Source organism: Leptodactylus fuscus, chromosome 4 (genome assembly GCF_031893055.1).
Source record: "Leptodactylus fuscus isolate aLepFus1 chromosome 4, aLepFus1.hap2, whole genome shotgun sequence".
Lineage (NCBI taxonomy): Eukaryota > Metazoa > Chordata > Amphibia > Anura > Leptodactylidae > Leptodactylus > Leptodactylus fuscus.
In genome coordinates this window covers 73,773,204-73,796,394 of record NC_134268.1, presented here as the reverse complement: position 1 = coordinate 73,796,394, position 23,191 = coordinate 73,773,204, and the positions used below count along the sequence as shown (strand labels likewise).

General features: G+C 40.4%; 1 protein-coding gene across 8 annotated transcripts in view; it reads right to left on the bottom strand.

The window, feature by feature from the left end:
- PTPRM (protein tyrosine phosphatase receptor type M) overlaps positions 1-23,191 on the bottom strand; it is a 568,788-nt gene that overhangs the window by 435,884 nt on the left and 109,713 nt on the right. For all 8 annotated transcript variants that reach the window (XM_075270676.1, XM_075270675.1, XM_075270678.1 and 5 more), the window contains exon 2: positions 2,534-2,656. In XM_075270676.1, the coding sequence (XP_075126777.1) occupies positions 2,534-2,656 (123 nt within the window). The remainder of the gene's footprint in view (positions 1-2,533; positions 2,657-23,191) is intronic.

Sequence of the window (23,191 nt, the reverse complement as noted above, 5' to 3'; positions counted from 1 at the left end):
TGGATTTCCAACTGTTGCAGGTTACAATGTACAGTGCTGTAAGGCACAAAGAAAACCCTCAACTTCCCTAAAACCTAAAGTAGTTTTTCATTAGGAAAATATAAATCCAAACAAGCTCAGAATGAGTTAAAAAAAAAAATCACCAATCTCCCTGTCATACAGGAATGCTGCAGGAACTAGAGACTAGAGAGATTCGGCGAAGTATCTGAGCATGACGGGCAATCGGTGAGGTTAGTCCTAGTTTTTGTAAAGCGTTCTGCGCCTGTTTTTCCCCACCAGACATCCTCTCTAACCTTTATTTTACATTCTTCAATTAAAATCCCTGTATCCCCTAGAGACACCATGGACGTAACAAAACTCGCCGCTGTTCTATTAGCGTATAATTAGCTGGTAACGCTGAATGGTTCACTAATAATTATACAGCTATTGCCACAAACACTGTGGGTTAGAACATACGCAGGACAAGTCTGCTAGTTGTATTACTAATCCAGCATTTATGTTACCCGAGAACACTTTCACCACTGTATGGAAACCTGTTATTTCTTCATTCTGTATACACTTTATCAATAAAGCCGAGGTATTTATCTACTGTAATACTAGCAAGTAATTACTTACAATATAGTGAAACCTCTTAGAAATATCACTGCTTCCTCAAGATCACCCCCTTACCTAGAACACATTTTCTAGAACGAAGTTTTCCATTTTACAGACTTTCTTAGAGAAGCCACTTCCTTAGAAACCAATTCTTGCAATTTTGGTGGGTCATCTCAAAGAGGATTCATTGCATTTATTGTTAATGAACATAGTGATATTCATATAGAGCAGACAGTAAGTTGACTGTAAGCCCTTGCGGGCAGGGCCCTCAATACCACTGTGCCAGTTGGTCACTGTTAGTAGGTATTTGGTTTTTTTAAAAATATTTTGTGTATTGTATCTAAACACTCAAATGTACAGCACCATGAAATTAATATAATAATATACAGCACCATGGAATTAATATAATAATGTACAGCACCATGGAATTAATATATGTCAAAAGTTTGCCACGGGGCCCCACCATTCCTAGTTACGCCACTGCATAGGGCGTCATGAAAACTACATAGCCGGACTACTCATAAGAGCTCACATGAGTTCATAGAGGAAGAGGAAGCAAATAATGACGGCGCTCTCTGGTCAGGGTAAGGTGAATTTATTGAAGAATGATAGGCACAATGCTAATAAAACCACTGCGTTTCGGGCTCCGCTCAGCCCTTTCTCAAGTGCATCAACTTTTCGCCAGGAAATATCGGCATACATATGAATGCCGATATTTCCTGGCGAAAAGTTGATGCACTTGAGAAAGGGCTGAGCGGAGCCCGAAACGCAGTGGTTTTATTAGCATTGTGCCTATCATTCTTCAATAAATTCACCTTACCCTGACCAGAGAGCGCTGTCATTATTTGCTTCCTCTTACTCCATCTTGTTCCCGGATTTTTCATATTGGATAACCGGTGTAGGCAAGACGCACTGCTCCCTCCACCTGTTTACCTTGGTTAAAGCTTTATATGTGGTTGTGGACAATTTTCACAACCATAGCAGGTGAGAGGCCATCTGGTCTATTAAACCGACTCTATTTGCTAATTTGGTTTGTAAACTACTACACTATTATTGGTTTTGTTCGGTGTCTCCTGTGTTCTCTTTGACATAAGTTGATAATAATTCAGCTCACAGCGGTCAGGAGAGCAGAGACAAGGACTACAGAACAAGTTATCTGACAGCTTCTCTGATGGATTTCTCTATGAACCACACAGTAAAGTCTGTCTCACTCTGGCCTTTGTACAGAAGTAAAATTAACAGCAAAATGTAATGTGCTTATGAAAATTAAAGGGGTTGTCCAGGAATTGAAGAGGTGATCCAGGTTCATTAGATTTTTTTGTCTAGGAATTGGAAGGCCCACATTCTCACCTGTCCCTTTCTCTGTTCGCTGCTGCTGTCCGTTCAGGTGTGCACTGTGCTGAATGGCCTCAGGTTGGCCTAGTTGGCTCACATGCACGGCAGGGCGTCTGGTGGTGAAGGCACAAAGAGTGCACAAATGAACAGGGGCAGCAAAAACCAGAGCACAAGGAACAGATGAGTAGGATCATTTTTTATGCTTCACCTTCCCCTGACTCCTCTGTGAGTTGTTCAACTCCTGGACAATCCCTTTAAGGTAACATACAGTACAGTAATATACAGTACACAAAAGTGTAAGGCCTGATTCACATCTGCATTCGGGCTATTCCGTTGCCCTCTCTGCATGAAGAATGTGCAGAGAAAAGTCCTGCAAGCAGCACTTTTCTTTCTGCATTTTTCGTGTGGAAACCACATGGACCCCATTATAGTCTATGGCAGGTTTCCTAAGGTAACCACTTTTGTATGCCGATTAGGTTTACGGTCGGGGGTCCCCAAGTGCACACCCCGAATGGAAACCCATGGGCTGATATGAACCAGGCTTTAGCAAGATAAGCTGTTCAACAAAAATTGATAAGTTATGAAAATGTTCACTCTCACAAACCTGATGGCATCCAGGAATCGGTATGTGGCCGCCTCAGTGTGTTCACTTGCTCCCACTTCAGGTCACTGACTTCCGACTGACTGTAGCCACATGACTGGTATGGCTCATCAAATGAACAGCTCCCTGAAAACAGAGCAGCAGGAAGACGCCATTAGCTTAAGTGTTCACCGCTTTCAGTTAAACACTGAACATTTCGCAGGCGCCCACACAGGTGGTGCAGAATAAATGTACCATCGGCCATTTTTAGTCTCAAAACACAGAAAGTGACCTTGTACAGAATCTCACTAATGGATTCAAGAGTACAAATTATTTTCATGCCTTTTTGTAATATGTGCGGGATATTTTACATAGTAAACTGTAGTAAAATTTTCAGCATTGTCCCTGAAGCAAGGTAGAGGTAAGGAAAAAAAAAAATCACATCACGAAAAATCCGGAAAATATGTGTGACATTAAAAAAAATCCCACATTGTCTTTAAGCTTCACAATTACCTGTATAGTTAACTTTTTTTGTTTAAGAACAATGAAAGTTTTGCAGAATTATTGTTAGCATTGGCTCGGCAGAGACTACAGATCAAGTTAACTATTAAAAACTTTCTTCTGGTAATTTAGGATAGGTAGTAAAAATTTTGATTTCCTTTCTAGAGCAGCTGGGTTGGTCATGCTTTATTTCTCTTTAAATAAATGATAAACCTGCTCGGAAATGCTATCATTATAACTGTAAATTGAATTAAAATGGTCTCAACCTTGGAAAATGACTTTACAGTACACTAACCAAATAATGGGGGATAAGTGTAAGTGTAATGGACATCATAAGCGGTCGCACAAAGTAAGGTGGCGGGCAGGATTATGGTATAGTCTGTTGTTATACTTTATTGGTTCCTTTGGGATGTACTATAAAATTTACAATGAATGATTTTAAGAAAAGTGGTTTTCTTACAATATGTGGACACTACAAATGATACTCAGATTGGTTGAAGACAAGGCTTAAAGGGAGTTTTTCATTTGAAAAACTCATTTTCAACTAAAGGCATGGTGGGATAGCTTTGAACAGGCTATTTCTTTCTGGTCCGAGTCAGAAATGTCCACCGCCCATTTCATACTTGTGCTCTGTTCCTTTCTCCTCTTCTCCAGAACTTGTGCCTTGCACAGGCCTCTGTACCTATCTAAAATCTTGGCTTTGTGCATGCCTGAGTGGCCATTTTGTGGTGTCTTCTACTTAAGCATACTGCGTTCGTATGCTCAGTTGTCCAGAGAACTACCCTAGTGTACTGCACCACTAAATGGCCGCTCAGGCATGCGCAGTCAGCTCTGCCCGAACATGCAGTGGCAGAGCCGATTGTACATGCGCAAGATTTTAGATAGGTACAGCGAAGCGTCAGAGGCCTGTTCAAGGCACAATTTTCGAAGATGAGGAAGAGGGGATAAAGCACAAGTATGAAAGGGGCAGTGGACAGGGCTCGGAGCCCTCAGTGCTCTGTGATCCTCATTAGCATACCAGAAGAAACCAAATTTTGAAGAAACGGTGGTCAGAATCAAAAAAGTAAAGGTAGGAGTAGAATAGCCTGTTTTGACGAATCTGGGATATTGGATTATCCTCGAGTGTACTTTCTTCATAGCAGAGTACAGGACTCCATTGTGTGAATGTAGCCTAAGTAGTAAGTCCTTTTAACTCTTTCCTTTCCAGATTGCCCAGCATCAACGGAACTTTGCTTCAGACAGCAACTTATCTCTCTCCGAAAAACAAAAGCATTGGGCACTTGATCCTGATTCTTATCAATGACCCATTTCTATAACCTATGCCAACAGCAGAAAGTTAAGAGGCCCCCTACACGTTTAAGGGGTTCAGCCTATATACATCTTATGTATATAACCAGTATTAAATGAATCCAAGCCTACTCTGTGAAAATATATATCTAAGCATTTGGGAATGTTTGTCAATGACATGTATTATATAAATGTATACTTTAAAAAGGGGGTTTTCATATTAATGCTGTATCCTTAAAATCGATGATGGTTCAACTCACAGGAGCTGTACAGGACTAAGGATACATAATGAATAGAGATGAGCGAGTAGTACTCGATCGAGTAGGTATTCGATCGAATACTACGGTATTCAAAATACTCGTACTCGATCGAGTACCACTCGCTATTCGAATGGAAAAGTTCGATGCAGAAACAGCATTGATTGGCAGAATGCTATACAGTCGGACAATCAACGCTGGTTCTTCTCCTACCTTTAGAAGTCTTCTCCGTGCAGCTTCCCACGGCGTCTTCCGGCTCTGAATTCACTCTGCCAGGCATCGGGCCTGGGCAGAGCCAACTGCGCATGCCCGCTTGTAGTGCGGACATGCGCAGTCGGCTCTGCCCAGGCCCGATGCCTGGCAGAGTAAATTCAGAGCCGAAAGATGCCGTGGGGACGCTGCACGGAGAAGACTGCATGGAGGATTCAGCCCAACCCTCACTCATGGACTTGGTAAGTATAATTTGATCGAACGTTGCCTACCCCTGAAATGAGCATTTTCCCCCCACAGATTATAAATAGGGTTCAATATTCGATTTGAGTAGTCGAATATTGAGGGGCTACTCGAAACGAATATCGAATCTCGAACATTTTACTGTTCGCTCATCTCTAATAATGAACCTAAAAGTCATGGAAAACCCCTTTAACACAAACTTTTTTTAGTGTTTAACTTTATATTTCATCTCCACATGTGTATTTTTGCAATTCTTGCTGAATATCTGTATATAGGCCACTATAAATATCACTACACCTATGAATTATCAGTCCAATTCTATTGCTATAGGTACACCAAGGGAAATGTTTAGAATACCATAAAATTAAAGGATCAAACATAAATGTGAGCTTATACTTGTTTATATCAATCTTATGAAGACAGAGAATCCTTTCTGTAAGCACATCAGCACAGAAATGGCATGGCAGACCTCTTTCAACCTATAAATAAAATATAGAAATGCAATTTTCCAACAGATGAAGGTTAAGAGTGTCTAAGAAGATATGAAATGTGACCAAAGAAATTTCTAAAGAACGGTTCACAAGTTGACTGCTGATTTGTGACGAAGCTTCTTGATAACACAAATGGCAGTGAAAAAGTTTGTACGCCTTCAGAAAAAAAAAGTTCAAAGAAGCAGAGACTGTGAATAAGATGAAACAAAGAAGTATATTTGTGAAGGGTGTGCAGATCGAGCACGGCATTGGCAGATGTCATAAGTGCGGATCCTCAATCACCAGGCTGAATGAAATGCATATTTCCCTATTGGTGTCTCTGAACATCAAGCTGAATCAATCTATAATTTTATGAGGTCATTGAAATGAAATAGAATTGACATTTTCTTTGCAATGAGAAAACACTGGGATGCCAAGATTACAAAATTAATTATGGCTCAGTAAATTTTGCAATTCTTGTTAGTAGGAAATAGGCCAAACAGCCTTATTGACAATATTATGCGTCTTATTTAGGCAAGTAGGAAAACGTAATCATCTTATGATGCTGCAGATGAAGGTCTTGTGATCTGCAAGACAACAGAAAGGCCACCTTATCTATTACTGTATGTCAGCCACATTCATACTACATAACAGCGGTATACAAAGGTAAAGCTGCTGCCAAAAAAACCTAATATAATAAATAATAATAAAAACCTCCTTTATTATTCTCACCCCCCAATGCTAATGCTAATATAGCTGTCCATATATATTACTTGTAAGTTGGCTAAAACCAACTGAGGACCATCAACTTCACCCAGCCGCAGATATTGAAGGAACATCGGGATCAGTCAATTGCATTTTAATTGGTCAAGATTTTTGTTGTCTTCTCCTTCAGGTCATACACATGTTTGACTGCGGAGAGTGTGCATGGGTATGGGGGGGATAAGGCAACATAGCATTTAACCACTATCTAAAGCTTTAAAGGGTTGATAGGAATTATTGGGGGATACTTCATAATGGTTAAACCCGTTTTCTGACGTAAAATAGTTTCAAATAGTTGATTTGTGACTATAATGTTTTTTCGCTGGCCTCGCAACTTTTGCAAATGGGTGTTGGCATTTCACCACCCGTGACACATTCATCATCATTTATACCGCAACGTGGGGTAAGTGACAGCAAAATCTATGCCATGCGTAGTTTTGTACCTCGGGACACATCTATGATGCGAGGAGTCCCTGCCTCCCAACAACATACTGTCCCTTATCAATTACAGTATGGGACAATATGTCGCTGGGAGACAGGGACTCCTACCATCATAGATAACTATACAGCTAGAAGTGCCTCTCCCAGCACAGAATTCAAGCCAGTAAATCTTTCTGACACATGGACACTTTCACGAGTGACACACGGTCATGTGCTGCTCCCCTAAGAGTAGAAATTTCTATCCAACACCTGTAATGGTATATTTGATGGAAATAAGATAGAAACGGTCACTGTAATTTTAAACCCTTGTGTTCACCAGTTTTAATGTGATGTGATTAAAAGTTATATTTTATAGGGGTGGAAATTGAACCTTAGTCCCTATGTGGGACTCTTTTTCCTTATTTCGTTCAACCTTGAGCCATAACCTTTATTGCTGTTTTTATATATTTGTACTGTGGCTAAGTCCCTTATAACTCGTCAACCGAAAAGTACCCAACCCCCCTTGGCCCCCTTTCTGCTTGCTCGTATCAAAGATGTTAAGTGTCTGGAGTTTTTTACTGCCACTCTGAATAATACAGTGGAGAAATTTTGGACCATCTGGGCACCTTGGGGCACGTACTGTTCTATACGTGGTCTTTGATCCCTCCCATCCCCACCTCCCTTTCCTCCTTGTCTCCTGTCTCTAGTCCTGTGTCTCCCCGTCTCTCTCCGTTGCTTCTGTCAATGATTTATTACCTTTTGCCCTACAAATTAACTTTATACATTTGATTTGATATGATTTATTACTCTTAATGTGTGTCGGCTTGTTTTTCCTCAATTATAGAGACTGGAATCAAAAACAAGAATCGCAAATTCTAATATGACTTACACAGACAAAGTTTTCAATGGTTTTTGCTGTGTAATATTACTCTGCAGCGTGTTATCATATTCATTTTTTTCTTCATGTAGATTGAGAGCCCCACATAGAGCTCACAATGTACATTTTTCCCTATCTGTATGTCTTTGGAATATGGGATGAAAATCCATGCAAACACGGGGAGAACATACAAGCTTTTTTCGCCCTTGGTGGGATTTGAACACCAGGATCCAGCGCTGCAAGGCTGTAGTGCTAACTACTGAGCCACATTGTGCCCCACCCCCCTGCTATTCAGGCACCGTAAATGTTATATTAAACTACCCCCCCCCCCCCGTTTTAAAATAAAACCCTAAAAAAGAATGTTATCTACTTACAGATCGTGCACGCTGGGCGGGCATTCAGGGTGTGTCTTCTTCTTCCTCCGATGTCCTCCGGTCCCGTCCTCCTCCGGCGCTCGCGAGTGGACACTGATATAAAAAAATGGCCTGGGCGCATGTGCAGTAGCATGCAGCTTCTACTACGGCTACTGCGCAGGCGCCCAGGCCATTTTTTTTATATCAGTGTCCGCTCGCGAGCGCTGGAGGAGGACGGGACCGGAGGACATCGGAGGAAGAAGAGGCGTGGAGGAAGAAGAAGACACACCCTGAATGCCCGCCCAGAATGCACGATCCGTAAGTAGATAACATTCTTTTTTAGGGTTTTATTTTAAAACGGGGGGGGGGGGGTAGTTTAATATAACATTTACGGTGCCTGAATAGGTCATCAATTTCAGATCGGCGGGTGTCTGGCAGCTGAAACACTGAGAATAGAGCAGGAAGCAGACAGCCATTGTCCATGTACTGGCTGGACAGGGGCACTCCAGTTCAGCCCCCCCCTCAAATGAATAGGAACTGATCCCTGGTAACCTGATCTGACTGTCATAAAGAGGCCCCAGCTTTCTGCTCCATGCTCTATGTTTTAGCTGCTGAGAACATTATAGGTGTGGTCTCAGAAAGGGCCCCTTCACACGGCGTAAGCGCGCCGCTCATTTAGACACGTATACACGTGTCCGAACACGGCGCTTCAAAACAGAGCGCATATACGAGCGCTTCCCATTGAAATCAATGGGCTCTATTTTGAAGTGCCGCACTCGGACATGTGTATACGTGTCTAAATAAGTGGCACTCTTACACCGTGTGAAGGGGCCCAAAATATGTTTTAATGTAGGTAACATAGTAGGTTTGCTTTTTTTATTAAATCAAACTTTACCTAAAAAAAAACCCCAAAAACATTCATTAAAGTAGTAAGTAGTTGCACAATTATTTGATACAACTGTATGAAATCTTCAGCATAAACTACATAGCTATTTTAATTTACCTTTCATTTATAGCCCCTTCCCCCAAGTATAGCCCTCCATCCTGGAGAGTACACAGAAATGTCTCCGTTAGTCTGCCTGGGATCAGAATCTTATCCTTTCCGTCTATATGAAAACACAAACTCAATCTTCACTCTTTCCCCATCCTCACGTCATGAGGCTACCTACCAATCCCCCAAATTAATCATCCTACTCCATGACTGTCCCTGTGATGACAATGCCAGATAACCATTCCACTTTGCCCAATGATTTCTCAAATTCTGAGTAACAGGGTAGGGTTACAAAATAAATATGCGCTGATCCTTACTGGCAGCCTCCCAAATGTTCCGGCACTTGACCACCCCAAAATGTTACCTGCTCCAAAATGTATGGTCCGAAGCAGCCTCTAGCAAACAGTATGCTTGTTTTCTACTTGTTACGGATGATACGTTACAATCCCTGTCAATGCTTTCCTATCCTTTAGTCATCCTATCCCTCTATGTGCTTTTGCACCCACACAAACACTTACTTAAAGAACCTTTTAGGTGTACAGACAAAATTACCATGCTGAGAATCCGATCACATACCGAAATACATCATCACAGGTAAAAAGACTCAATGATGCACGTGAAATCTGGCGGACCCTTACAATACTGACTTGAACAACTTTTTTTCCTTCTCCCCTGAGAATGTTCTTTCACACAAAAACTTTAGTGCAGTAAAACACTTTGCTGTTTATGTAATTTCCTGATGCATTCTGTAGGCAGATATTTATAGTACAGAATGGGCATAACTACCGAAATGTTCCAACAGAATTTGTCAGTACTCAAAGGGCTGTAAATTATGAAAAACATTCAATAATTTACCACAATTTGTCCTCTAAAAGGTTTGGAAACCTCTTTCTTAAAGTGAAGGTTTACTGTTTATATGTTGGATGTGAATGACCAGGAATCCCTTCATGCACAGTACGTCTGTTAAAGGGGTTATGCTACCAAACATATGTATACTCTATCCAATTTGTTTATCAGTGGGGATCTGACTGCTGAGGCCCACACTGACCCTGATAATTTGAAGGGGAAAGGTAGTCACAGGAAAGTGACCGAATCAACTGTGATGCAACCCGCTCCCATTCACTTCAATGGGGGAGTCAAGTGCTGTTCAGTGTTCCCAATGAAGTGTATGGTTCTTCTTCTATCAGAAGTACATATATAACTTTAATCTTTATACTTGTCTTATGGATCCATTCCATAGTCCACAAAAAACTGTAAAGCATGCAGTGGGCATTAGGTACTATGACATTCAGCACATAGCCGGGCTCTCACAGAGGTAGATGGGGGCCTTTAGTGCACAACTATTTTCTGTAATTGCAAATAGAGGCTTATGCAATATTACCAACATAGACGAATACAGAGGGGGTTGGATGCCCCGTGTATCTTATAACATTAAGATAAGTTTTGTGAGCAATTAAATCCAACCCTCAATCCTGGCTATATATATATATATATATATATATATATATATATATATATATATATATTTTTTTTTTTTTTTTCATCAAACCTGTGAAATGTAATATACATTCATTGAGCATATTATTTGTACTATATTAATCTGCATTTATAATAGACTATACTTGTAATCATAACAAATAATCTTTCATGGTAAAGGCAATGTCTATAACTACTGAGGTACTTAACAGTGTCCTGTCCATCAAACAATGAAAGTCCACCCACCAGCCTGTTAAAGAATACAGGAAGTTACAAAAAGAGACAGCACTCAAACTGTGAGGAAGGGAAACGGGAAAAGCCTTTTAGAGTTGCCTCTGCTAATTTGCGGGCATTTCTCACGCTGCTGAGAATGTCACCTCCTGAACCCACTTGGTATCACAACCAGTGAGAATGCCGATGTGCCACTCTCTATGCCAGGTTATCAATCATGTGTTTTTCTGGATTCACATGGCCACAATAAGTCCATACTATACAGACTGTATTTATTACTGGTGCAAATCCTGTCCATCATAGGATCTATGATATCTGGAAGTGCCAATCATTATACCTGTTGTTGGAACAGGATTTGTAGATGTAAAACACTGCGTATAGTATGGACACACAATGGCTATGTGAATCTAGCCTTAGAGTATAAAGATACTTTACTTTGTGATACATCTTATTAAAGAAAAATACTTCTACCTCCATTTATCAGGCTGCTTTCCTCCAAACTCCCTTCATTCAGTCTGTAACAACTAATAGAATCCAGCCTTTACACAAAGAACAAGTTTCAGGAGTCTATGGAGAGGGGAGGGTGGATAATATGTGTTCTATTAGTGACAAGAGACTCAGCAAGGGGAGGGAAAAGCAGTTTGATGAGCATAAGTCCTTAACAAGACACGTTACAAAGTTTTTGTATAGTCACTTGTATTATTTGTTTATGGAAAGTTGTTTTATACAGTATTTGTAGTTACTCTTAAAATAAGTCAAAATTTGCAAAGTTACATTATAATCAAAGGGGAAAGAAATAGATATGGAAGTCATAAAATTAAGTTGTTTTTGAAGTTACATTTGAACGAATACATTTCTTCTGTAAATTACAATAACTTCTTTAAGTCTGTGAATAAGAGGCCTAATACTCCACAAAGTGCCATAAAGTAGTTCAGGAGCTTTCATACAATGCAATTAAAAGGCTGTATAATAGGCGTCATATGGGGAGAATAATTGTCATCTTTGTTGCTCATTTAATTTTGATTTGTGTGCCCCATGGTTTAGTATTTGTCTGCCCCAATTACGGCGGCACAGTAAGTAGCTTTTGTTAGCCTTCCCTGCATTTGCCCTTACCATTGCTCTCACTCTCTATTATGCACTGCATTGATTTTCATTATTTACTGTCTCTATTTTTCTCTGACACATGATGCAGTTACAGACTGGATGTTTATATTAGTAAGGAGTTGTATTAAAGTAGTGAAATCTGTTTTTTCCCATTATTCATGAAGCTTAGATCAACTTTTTATCAGCAAAAACATCTTAAGAGGGCCTTTCACCAACTCCATCAATTCTAATTCTTAGTATCTGTTAATAGATGCCGTTCCACTGATTTTTTACCCTTACATCATTCCCAATTGCATAAAGAAGTGCTTTTAGTTTTGGTGCCTGATGTGCTATTTAAGCTCTGTAATGTCAGAAGGACGGTGTCAGACAGGGGGTGTGATTCAAATCTCCAATCAGAGGCAGCCAGTGTCAGAGCTCAGACACCACCCTCCTGACAGTACAGACCCGAAATAGCATATCCGGCACCAAAACTAACAGCACTTATTGCTTAGGAACAGTGAAAGCTGGAGCAGAACCTATTAAGTGATATAAAGAGCTGGACTTGTTAGAAGTCCTTTTTAAAGTTTAATATGCTCCCATATAGGTCAATTTTTTATTCAGTTTTTGAAGCCAAAACCAGGAGAGGATTGAAAAAAGTAGAAGTACAATCTATCATTTATAGGTTCTGCAAAGTTTGAAGGTTTGAAGATCTGTTCCCTACTGTCCAAAACGACACCTCCATCAGAACACTTACTGACAGATTGTAGTGTATGCATATATAAATAGCAGCCTATTAAAGGGGATTTATAGGAAACAAATCATTTTTTAAAAAAGGTCTGTTAGTGCTGTCAATAGGTTAATAAGTGCAACCAAATACCTTTAGCAGTGTTTTCAGTGATTTCTGGGCTTCTCTGTGAGACCCTGGCATCTTCTGCATTTGTTTACAAAGGCACCTTCTTGTTCTGCTTTCCTACAACTACCATGCTGCCTTGGACCACTCAGAGCTGACTCACACCACCTCCCTCACTCCCTACCCGTCCCTTTCTCACTCTCTTCCATCTCTTTCTCGCTCACACCCCCTCCCTGTTTCCTTAGTTAGCCACCCACGTCTAGCCTTTCCTAGCTAACTCTCAACACCCCTTCCCATCATATTTACCCGTCTTACGATATGGAACTTCTGGGCACAGGACATCACATCTTCTGGGCTGGCTGCACACACCTGCGCAATAGAGCTGGAGTGCAGAGTAGCCCAGAAGAAGTGATGTCCTGTGTCCAGAAGATCCAGAAGATTCAGAAGATCCAGAAGATTCTAAGTAATTTAGAAGTTAAGCGGGAAAGGGAAGGCGGGGGAGTATCTTAGATTAGAAAGATCGGTTTGTCTTGAAAAACCCCTTTAATTGCTACAAAGGTAGATGGCAGAGGCTGGGACAGCACTCTCTCCATGAATATTTCTGACTCATAAACTATTTTTCATATATATTCTTTCAGCAGTCCCAGTAGCCCAACTTTCGCAATAATTTTTGTGTCATTTTGTCTACTAGGAGTACATAAGTATAGCTGCAATATGATGCACTTACATATGGTAGCATATTAGAACTGACATATTTGCCTTAACCTTACATGTAAGGGCGGGCTCACACCTGCGCCCGGTCTCTGCTTTGTGGGTTTCCGTCTTCTGCCCGAGAAACTGGACAGGAGGCGGAAACCCGGCAGTCACTGTCTGCCCGTGAGTGTTTTCTGGTCTCAGCGGCAAAACCATTTTTTTATCCCGCAATTTGCACCAAATTTGGAATCTTCCCTAGGTTTAAGACCATCTTTCAGCTCTCTTCACTTATCGTTCTTGACATATGCACAAAAGCAAATATAGAACCACTGGGTTCCACACCAAGGGTCTTCCTCCATATCACATCGGATGACCTATATTAATCCAACAGAAGTCTGTCATTCTTAGCCTCACTGACATACTCACAGGTTTCATATAAGAACCAGGTCATTTTGTTTTAGACCCGGTTTCTATAACAACAAAGCAATATATTCACATTCTAAGCGCACTTTAACACTTAGGTGTGGCTATATTTGCATAGGAGAAACATCAGAGCTGCAATATAATTTCCCTTTCCCTGCTATCCTTTATTACCTAAATTCTAGTAAGAGGTTGTATATATTAGGAAACTGCTACAAAGTCAATTCCCTACAAAATAATAATAAGCTCACCAATGGTGCACCTTGGAGTTAAATATTTCCATAAATAAGCCTAGAATAAAATAAGAATAAAATTCCAGAAACTGTATTAACAATGTTTATGACTACGCGACAGCATGTATGCTTAGCGAGATCTCTAGATATTGCGGAACAACAATTCCCAGCATGCCCTGAACGCCAGAAGTCGTAAGAACAACTAAATAGACACAAGTTATAACCTACTGTGCTTGAAGTAAAATCAATACGCTAAATGCATGACTTGACACACTGATAACAAGGCTCAAAAACCCGAATTATTGGGACTTGCCAGAACTGAAAGGAATTGTACATCTATACAAACTGCTTCCACAAACCAAAGCTAAGAATCTAACCCTTGAGGAGTTCATTTTGCCTGCACAGTCTTCTTTTTTTCCCTCTTTACACTCTTACAGTGAGAAAGAAAATATAGCTTTCGCTTACATATTGGCGGTGTTTAACCGCCGGAGCCGAGAAGCACAAGCGTGCTTGATGCTCAATCATCATCTACGATGAATTCACATTTTTAATGAGCAGCTTGTCTTCATGTGTCTCCTAAGACAAAAAGCACAAAGCAATCTCAGGTAATTTAAAGCCAGCGTCTGATGCCTCCCCTAACTACTGCCTTTTTTGAGCTGAAATCTTCCTGTTAAGTCCATGAGGGACTGCTGGGCCATTTCAGTCAAACCCAATTTCACTTATTTATCGCAAGCCCCTACTAAGAAGGATCTCCGCTGTGAATTGCTTGTACATACTGTCTGTTCCAAGCTTTGAACTCCAGAAAGGATTTAAAAAGCCAATCTCAATAACATTAGAAATCCAAGTGCATTGCTTTTCCATTGATTGTGAGAAAATAAAAAAGTTTGAAGCCTGATTTAATGACTAATCTTTTCCATTTGCTTGATGAGCGCTGCAGATGCCTCCAAACAATCACCCATTCTATTAGACAAATGTCAGTGTGTTAGCGGCTCAGAGAGCGCACACTATTTACAATGAAAAATGGCTCTTTCCCCTGGAATTTCTTTCAGAAGGCCATTTTCTAGTGTAGATTTTCTTTAAATAAAGCTGAGAGTTACGAAATACATTTATATATATATAAAAAGGCAAATGTAAAAATGTGACTGTGACAGGGGAAATGGAACATGAGTGGAGAAAATGTACTAAATTGCTTCTAGAGGACCTTTCATGTCCTCTAAGATAGAGTATGTTATACACTGTTGCAAAGCTGTAGGTGAGCTGAATTTAACGCACTTTCAGTTTGGAAGGTATCTGACTCTTGTTCAAGAGATATCAGTTCCATTATTTTCTGCTACCAATATCATAGTAAAGGCAGAGAACTTATAATTCCTGATAGATTTTATTTATATAAGGGGGAAGTGTAACCTCTATGCTAAGTTACTGGAATGCAAGGGGATCATATCATTCAGTGCACTTGCAGTTTTGCAGGTATCTGCCCCGCTTCCAGAGATATACAGTCCTATGAAAAAGTTTGGGCACCCCTATTAATCTTAATCATTTTTAGTTCTAAATATTTTGGTGTTTGCAACAGCCATTTCAGTTTGATATATCTAATAACTGATGGACACAGTAATATTTCAGGATTGAAATGAGGTTTATTGTACTAACAGAAAATGCGCAATATGCATTAAACCAAAATTTGACCGGTGCAAAAGTATGGGCACCCTTATCATTTTATTGATTTGAATACTCCGAACTACTTTTTACTGACTTACTGAAGCACAAAATTGGTTTGGTAACCTCAGTGAGCTTTGAACTTCATAGCCAGGTGTATCCAATCATGAGAAAAGGTATTTAAGGTGGCCAATTGCAAGTTGATCTCCTATTTGAATCTCCTCTGAAGAGTGGCATCATGGGCTACTCAAAACAACTCTCAAATGATCTGAAAACAAAGATTGTTCAACATAGTTGTTCAGGGGAAGGATACAAAAAGCTGTCTCAGAGATTTAACCTGTCAGTTTCCACTGTGAGGAACATAGTAAGGAAATGGAAGACCACAGGGACAGTTCTTGTTAAGCCCAGAAGTGGCAGGCCAAGAAAAATATCAGAAAGGCAGAGAAGAAGAATGGTGAGAACAGTCAAGGACAATCCACTGACCACCTCCAAAGAGCTGCAGCATCATCTTGCTGCAGATGGTGTCACTGTGCATCGGTCAACTATACAGCGCACTTTGCACAAATAGAAGCTGTATGGGAGAGTGATGAGAAAGAAGCAGTTTCTGCACGTACGCCACAAATAGAGTTGCCTGAGGTATGAAAAAGCACATTTGGACAAGGCAGCTTCATTTTGGAAACAAAAATTGAGTTGTTTGGTTATAAAAAAAAGGCGTTATGCATGGCGTCCAAAAAGAAACAGCATTCCAAGAAAAACACATGCTACCCACTGTAAAATTTGGTGGAGGTTCCATCATGCTTTGGGGCTGTGTGGCCAATGCCGGCATCGGGAATCTTGTTAAAGTTGAGGGTCGCATGGATTCCACTCAGTATCAGCAGATTCTTGAGAATAATGTTCAAGAATCAGTGACGAAGTTGAAGTTACGCCGGGGATGGATATTTCAGCAAGACAATGATCCAAAGCACCGCTCCAAATCCTCAGGCATTCATGCAGAGGAACAATTACAATGTTCTGGAATGGCCATCCCAGTCCCCAGACCTGAATATCATTGAACATCTGTGGGATGATTTGAAGCGGGCTGTCCATGCTCGGCGACCATCTAACTTAACTGAACTTGAATTGTTTGTCCAAAATACCTTTATCCAGGATCCAGGAACTGATTAAAAGCTACAGGAAGCGACTAGAGGCTGTTATCTTTGCAAAAGGAGGATGTACTAAATATTAATGTCACTTTTCTGTTGAGGTGCCCATACTTTTGCACTGGTCAAATTTTGGTTTAATGCATATTGCGCATTTTCTGTTAGTACAATAAACCTCATTTCAATCCTGAAATATTACTGTGTCCATCAGTTATTAGATATATCAAACTGAAATGGCTGTTGCAAATACCAAAATATTTAGAACTAAAAATGATTAAGATTAATAGGGGTGCCCAAACTTTTTCATAGGACTGTAGATGCCATTAGTTTCAGCTACCAATATCACTGCACTGGTGGAGGGCCTGGCCTTACAACCCAGCGTCATAGTACAAGGATATAGAAGAGTACCGTCAGGGTACACAATGTTGGTATTAGTTCCTCTCTCAAAAAAGGAGGAAATACTGACGCACTTTTATTAAAACAATGTGGAGTTAAATAGCAGCAGAAAAAGGAAGAGAGATAACAACAACGTAAGTTTTCATATTCATTCCTGATTAGTATGGTACATCTCAATCAAACAGAAAAAGTTTAAGCAGTTCCATATATAGTCAGCTACTCCCGGTCCTGCGTGATAACCTTGGGGAGCTGTCTTCTGGCAGCAAGCCAAGCATTTGTTTTTCTTGCACCCATCCTGGATACAGGTGCCATCTTATCATACAAAATTATACCAGTTTCAAGTATAAGCAACTACATCTAGCATTTAGCTTTTAAGGATAACAATGTTTTTCATACATTACATGATTATAACCGTCACAAGTTTATATACCATACATCTGTGTAATGGGAACCCTTCTTTAAAGAGGACCTGTCATCTATCCTGACATGTTTGTTCTAGTACAGGAAACACTTTACATTTTCCATAAATAACAATTGTGAGGCATTTTGTCTTAGATCTTTCCTCTGCGATCTGTAGTGGAAATACTGTATGTTTCCATTGCCCTTGGTTTTGGGGTACGGCTGGACAAAACCAGAGAGTATAGTTACACGCCACCATCTACTAGCAAACAGCTGTCAATTTATTTCTAGTAGGAATAACAGAGTTGACACACAGTTTGATGAAAAATGCTTGGCAATATTGGGGCAAATATGAACAAACAGCTAAGTTTTATCATATCCCTGGTCAAAGTGTGACACACGTGAGATTGTGCTAACACAAGATCTTTACACATTAGACTCCACTATTTTGTTGATAAAATACAGGTAAAAAGAAATGTAATTTTTTAATTTTTTTTTTTTGCCTTTTTTTTTGTGTGCTTTAGTCCTAAAAATAAGATGTCACAATGTGAAATAATCCTTTCATGGAAAGCAATTAGAGGTTACTCATTGGACTAATAAAGAATAATTCAATAAAGTACAAAAACCGCAGCACTCCTTATTGCCAGAGTCTTATACAATCCGCTACTATGACATTCTGTCTGAGCTTACAGGCAGGACGCATTGTTAAGCTTGGCAGGGCAAGCTTGGCATACCCGCAGCACGCTGGATGGTTGCTAAGAGTTCCTCAGCGCTCCATAGTCAATTAATGACTGATTAACTTTCTGTGTTTCTTGTACTAAGCCACATTATAAAGAACAAAACCACAAGACAGCTTGGCCTGCACCCTGTTTTGTTCCTGTCAAATTGTGTACATCTTATTTGTGAACTTTGGACAAAGAATTGGTCGATTTGTCACAAATGCAGCTTCTTCAATAACAGGGATACAGTTATAGCTTTCGGTGCCACATAGAGCAGCTCTCCATTAATATGTAAAGTGTGGCGGACAATGACAGAATACTAGAGAATACTAGACCACAACTCTGCAGAAGCAACAACATAATGAACTACAGCTCACTAACATCATGACTTCTATCCTTAGATAACCCTATATCATGGTCCCGCCAACGCACCACCCAAATAGTATCTAGAAAAAGGATTCCAAGGAGGTTTTAGATTGTGATCTTCCTGGGTAGAGCCAAGTGTTTTACATGTCTAGGATCAGACTCACATTTCTAAGACTCAATCTCACCATGCAGGAACCACAACAGAAAGTAAGAAGTGTAGGGTGAGGAAAGAAGGGGAAAAGTGAGGCCACAGAATGAGTTACTTAATGCCCTGAAAAGCCAAATTTGCAATATCTTTAAAAGGTTACAGGGAATCACAAAATATCAAACCATCCACAGTACATTGTATGCAGAAGATTGCAAAAACATAAGGCAATGGAACGCTGGTCCAATCTGAATAAATCTTTATTCCAAATAGGTGTAACACACAACGCGTTTTTGTAAAACCCTATCTCAAGTGTGCGTCATAAACTAATGTTGCCAATCTGTTTCACCCTGATAAGTACCTACTGTATAGGAACAAACAATCAGTCTACTCATGGATTCATGGATGCAATATCTTAGCCCCACTAGACCTCTATGGTTCAGATGATCAAGACTGTGTATTTCTATGTACAACATTGAAAATGAGATCAAGATGAATACACAGCTAAAATATCATGAATAAATATGTCATATGGCATGTTTCCTGCAGAGCTGACCTCTGTCCACAAAAATCTGTGCAATAAGTCTACAAAATAGAACAAACTACTATTAGCGCAGAAATGAAGTATTCACAAGAATACATAAAATGCAGAATAAAGTTGATCATTTTAGAACAAAAAGAAACATGCACTGACCAAAAACATAACCTCAATTTTCACATAAAGAAACTCTTAGAAAACAGCCACAACATGACACAAATCAATATTTAGACATATGGTAGTATATACAGTCCTGCCCTACACTCCACAAAGGAGTCCTAATATTCAAGATCCCTCTAAATCTGAGTTTTAATTTAACCAATAAGGCTCTGAAATACTCTGGTATAGATAGAAGGCACCCTATAGCTAAATATATTGGCATAGTTAGGTATAGCCGCTGAAAATGAGGTCATAGGGCTGAACAAAAATCCCCAGGGTATATTTCTAAGGAACGTATTTTCCCATTGATGCAGATGATTCATCAGGAGACTGATAAGTAATAGAGATGAGCGAGTAGTATTCGATCGAATACTGTGGTATTCGAAATATTCGTACTCGATCGAATACTACTAGCTTATCGCAGTAAATATTCGATTCAGAACCAGCGTTGATTGGCCGAATGCTATACAGTGTATAGCATTCGGCAAATCAACGCTGGTTCTGCAGCAGGCTCGTCCTTGCTAAGAGCAGACAGCTTGCTGTTACGAGGGAGCTGACTTTTTTTCATAGGAATGAATTGACCAGCGTTGATTAACCAGTGTACAGCATTCAGCCAATCAATGCTGGTTCTGCCGGAGGCTCGTCTATGAGGAGGCAGAATCTAAGATCAGACCACAGCAGTCTCCATTGCGGTCCAATCTTAGACTCCGCCTCCTCACAGATGAGCCTCTGGAAGAACTAGTGTTGATTGGCCAAATGCTGTACACTGGCCAATCAACGCTGGTCAATGACAAAAAAGTCAACTCCCTAATAACAGCAAGCTGCCAGCTCTCCCAACTAGCAAGGACAAGCCTGCTGCAGAACCAGCGTTGATTTGCCGCAGGCTCGTCTTTGCTAGTTGGGAGAGCTGGCAGCTTGCGGTTACGAGGGAGCCGACTTTTTATCAGCGCAACTACAAGCGCTGTGCAGTTAAACTGCACGGACCCCATAGACTATAATGGGGTCCGTGCGCTTTAACTGCACAGTACTCCTCCTAAACACTCTGCTCCTGCTATTCGTGGACTTGGTGACTCTCCTTTAGTTAACCCCTTCCCGCCGATGGCATTTTTTGATTTTCGTTTTTCGTTTTTGACTCCCCTCCTTCTAAACCCCATAACTTTTTTATTTCTCCGCTCCCAGAGTCATATGAGGTCTTAATTTTTGCGGGACAATTTTTTCTTCATGATGCCACCATTAATTATTCTATATAATGTACTGGGAAGCAGGAAAAAAATTCAGAATGGGGTGGATATGAAGAAAAAATGCATTTCTGCGACTTTCTTACGGGCTTTGGTTTTACGGCGTTCACTGTGCAGCCAAAATGACATGTCCCCTATATTCTGTGTTTCGGTATGGTTCCAGGGATACCAAATTTATATGGTTTTATTTACATTTTGACCCCTAAAAAAAATTCCAAAACGGTGTTAAAAATTTTTTTTTCTAAAAGTCGCCATATTCCGACGGCCGTAACTTTTTTATACGTGCGTGTACGGGGATGTATAGGGCATCTTTTTTTGCGGGGCCGGGTGTACTTTTTAGTTCTACCATTTTCGGGAAATGTTATTGCTTTGATCACTTTTTATTCAAATTTTTATCAGAATTAAAACAGTGAAAAAACGGCGGTTTGGCACTTTTGACTATTTTTCCTGCTACGGCGTTTACCGAACAGGAAAAATATTTTTATAGATTTGTAGAGCGGGCGATTTCGGACGTGGGGATACCTAACATGTATGTGTTTCACAGTTTTTAACTACTTTTATATGTGTTCTAGGGAAAGGGGAGTGATTTGAACTTTTAATTCTTTTTATATTTTTTAATATTTTTTTAACTTTTTTTTTATTTTTTTTTTGCATTTATTAGACCCCCTAGGGGTGTTGAACCCCAGGGGGTCTGATCACTAATGCAATGCATTACAATGCTAATGCATTGCAATGCATTGCAAAAAATCATCATCTCTTTTGCAGGCTGTATACACCAGCCTGCAAAAGAGAGAATTTGCAGACCGGCTGGGAGCCTTTAACAAGGCTCCCGGCTGTCATGGCAACGGGGGGTCGGCCCTGGAGCATGCTCCAGGAGCCGGCGATCCCTGCCAAAATGGCGGCGCCCATGCGCCGCCGGGAAAATGGCGCCTCCGGCGCCTTTGACAGCAGCGCCGGAGGGGTTAATGCCTCCGACCGGTCCGGGGACCGATCGGAGGCATCAGAGCCGGTTGTCTACTGCTTAAAGCCATAGTTACAGACCCGACACGCGCCGTACTATTACGGCGCATGTCGGAAAGGGGTTAAATAGTGGTTTCCCATGAAACAAGCATTTTTTCCCATAGACTATAATGGGATTCAATATTCGATCGAGTAGTCGAATATTGAGGCTCTACTCGAAACGAATCTCGAATCTTGAATCACTGTTCACTCATCTCTAATAAGTAACAGTCCGTAATCAAATTAGCAGTGGCACCTGAAACACAAGTATGAACCTAGCCCAAATAATCAAAAAATTGAAAGAAAACCTAGTATTACTTTCATGCTGCCTGAAACAACCCTCATGACAAACAGCTGTGCTTTACTGTAATAATCTGTGGATATCGGGAATCGCTAAATATCAAAAGGCTATAACAGATATACACAGTCAAGCCAGGTTCATATCTGCATTTGATGACCATTCAGGTATGCTGTCCCCCATTGCACTTGCAAGCAGGACTTTTCTCTCCATATTTTTTGGGAGGAAACCGTGCGGAAACACAGTGGACCCCATTATAATCCATGGGAAACCACTTGTAGGTTTCTGTTTTTCAGGACCCCAAGCAGATCCGAAAAATGGAAACCCCCAATACAGGTATGAACAAAAATACAGGTTTACTCTTGAGGTAACCACCTGTAATTCAGTTTTTACATTGTACTAGGTTCTATGCTATGCTATGGCATTCCTGGTGCTATTCGTTGCATTACTATCCAGAATAACTTTTTTTCCAATTTTTTTTTTATTTAAACAATCTGGGTTCTCACATGTGCCGTGTTCTAGCATACAATAATGTAGTGGGAAAGATGAAACCAGGAAATCACGTCAGCAGATATCGTATAATCAGGCAGACAGCAACTTCCTCTCTGGAACATACTTGCTCCTAAGCAAACCATGAGATATACAGATGTAGCAGTGCTCAACCATTCCAGATTGAAAGAAAGCCAAATCATTACTCATTCCATGATTAGACCATCATTCTTTCATGAACCATAGACTAATACACTACATCTACAAATACCTAAAACAAGAACTTTATGATGATGTGGTACAAACTGTACTGCTACATGGAACACCATGACAAGTATGTAGCAGAGTATCATGCTTAAAGTGTACCTGCAGTTATAAACAACTTTTCATGAATCAATAATACAGGCTAATATATGAAACATTGCAATATATGTAATTAAAAAATATGTTTTCTTCTCCACTTTTCAGGCAGAGTTACTTTCTACATTATTAGTTTATGAAGGGGGGGGGGGGGGGGGTAAAAAAGACACTCTAAGGGTGAATTCACACTGAGTAAACGCTAGCTTATTCTGAACGTAAAACACGTTCAGAATAAGCGGCGTCTAAAGCAGCTCCATTCATTTCTATGGGAGCGGGGATACGAGCGCTCCCCATAGAAATGAATGGGCTGCTTCTTTCACTCCATGCAGTCCCATTGAAGTGAACGGGGAGTGCCGGCGTATACGGCAAGCTCTGCTCATGCCGGAGCGTACACGCCGGCACTCCCCATTCACTTCAATGGGACTGC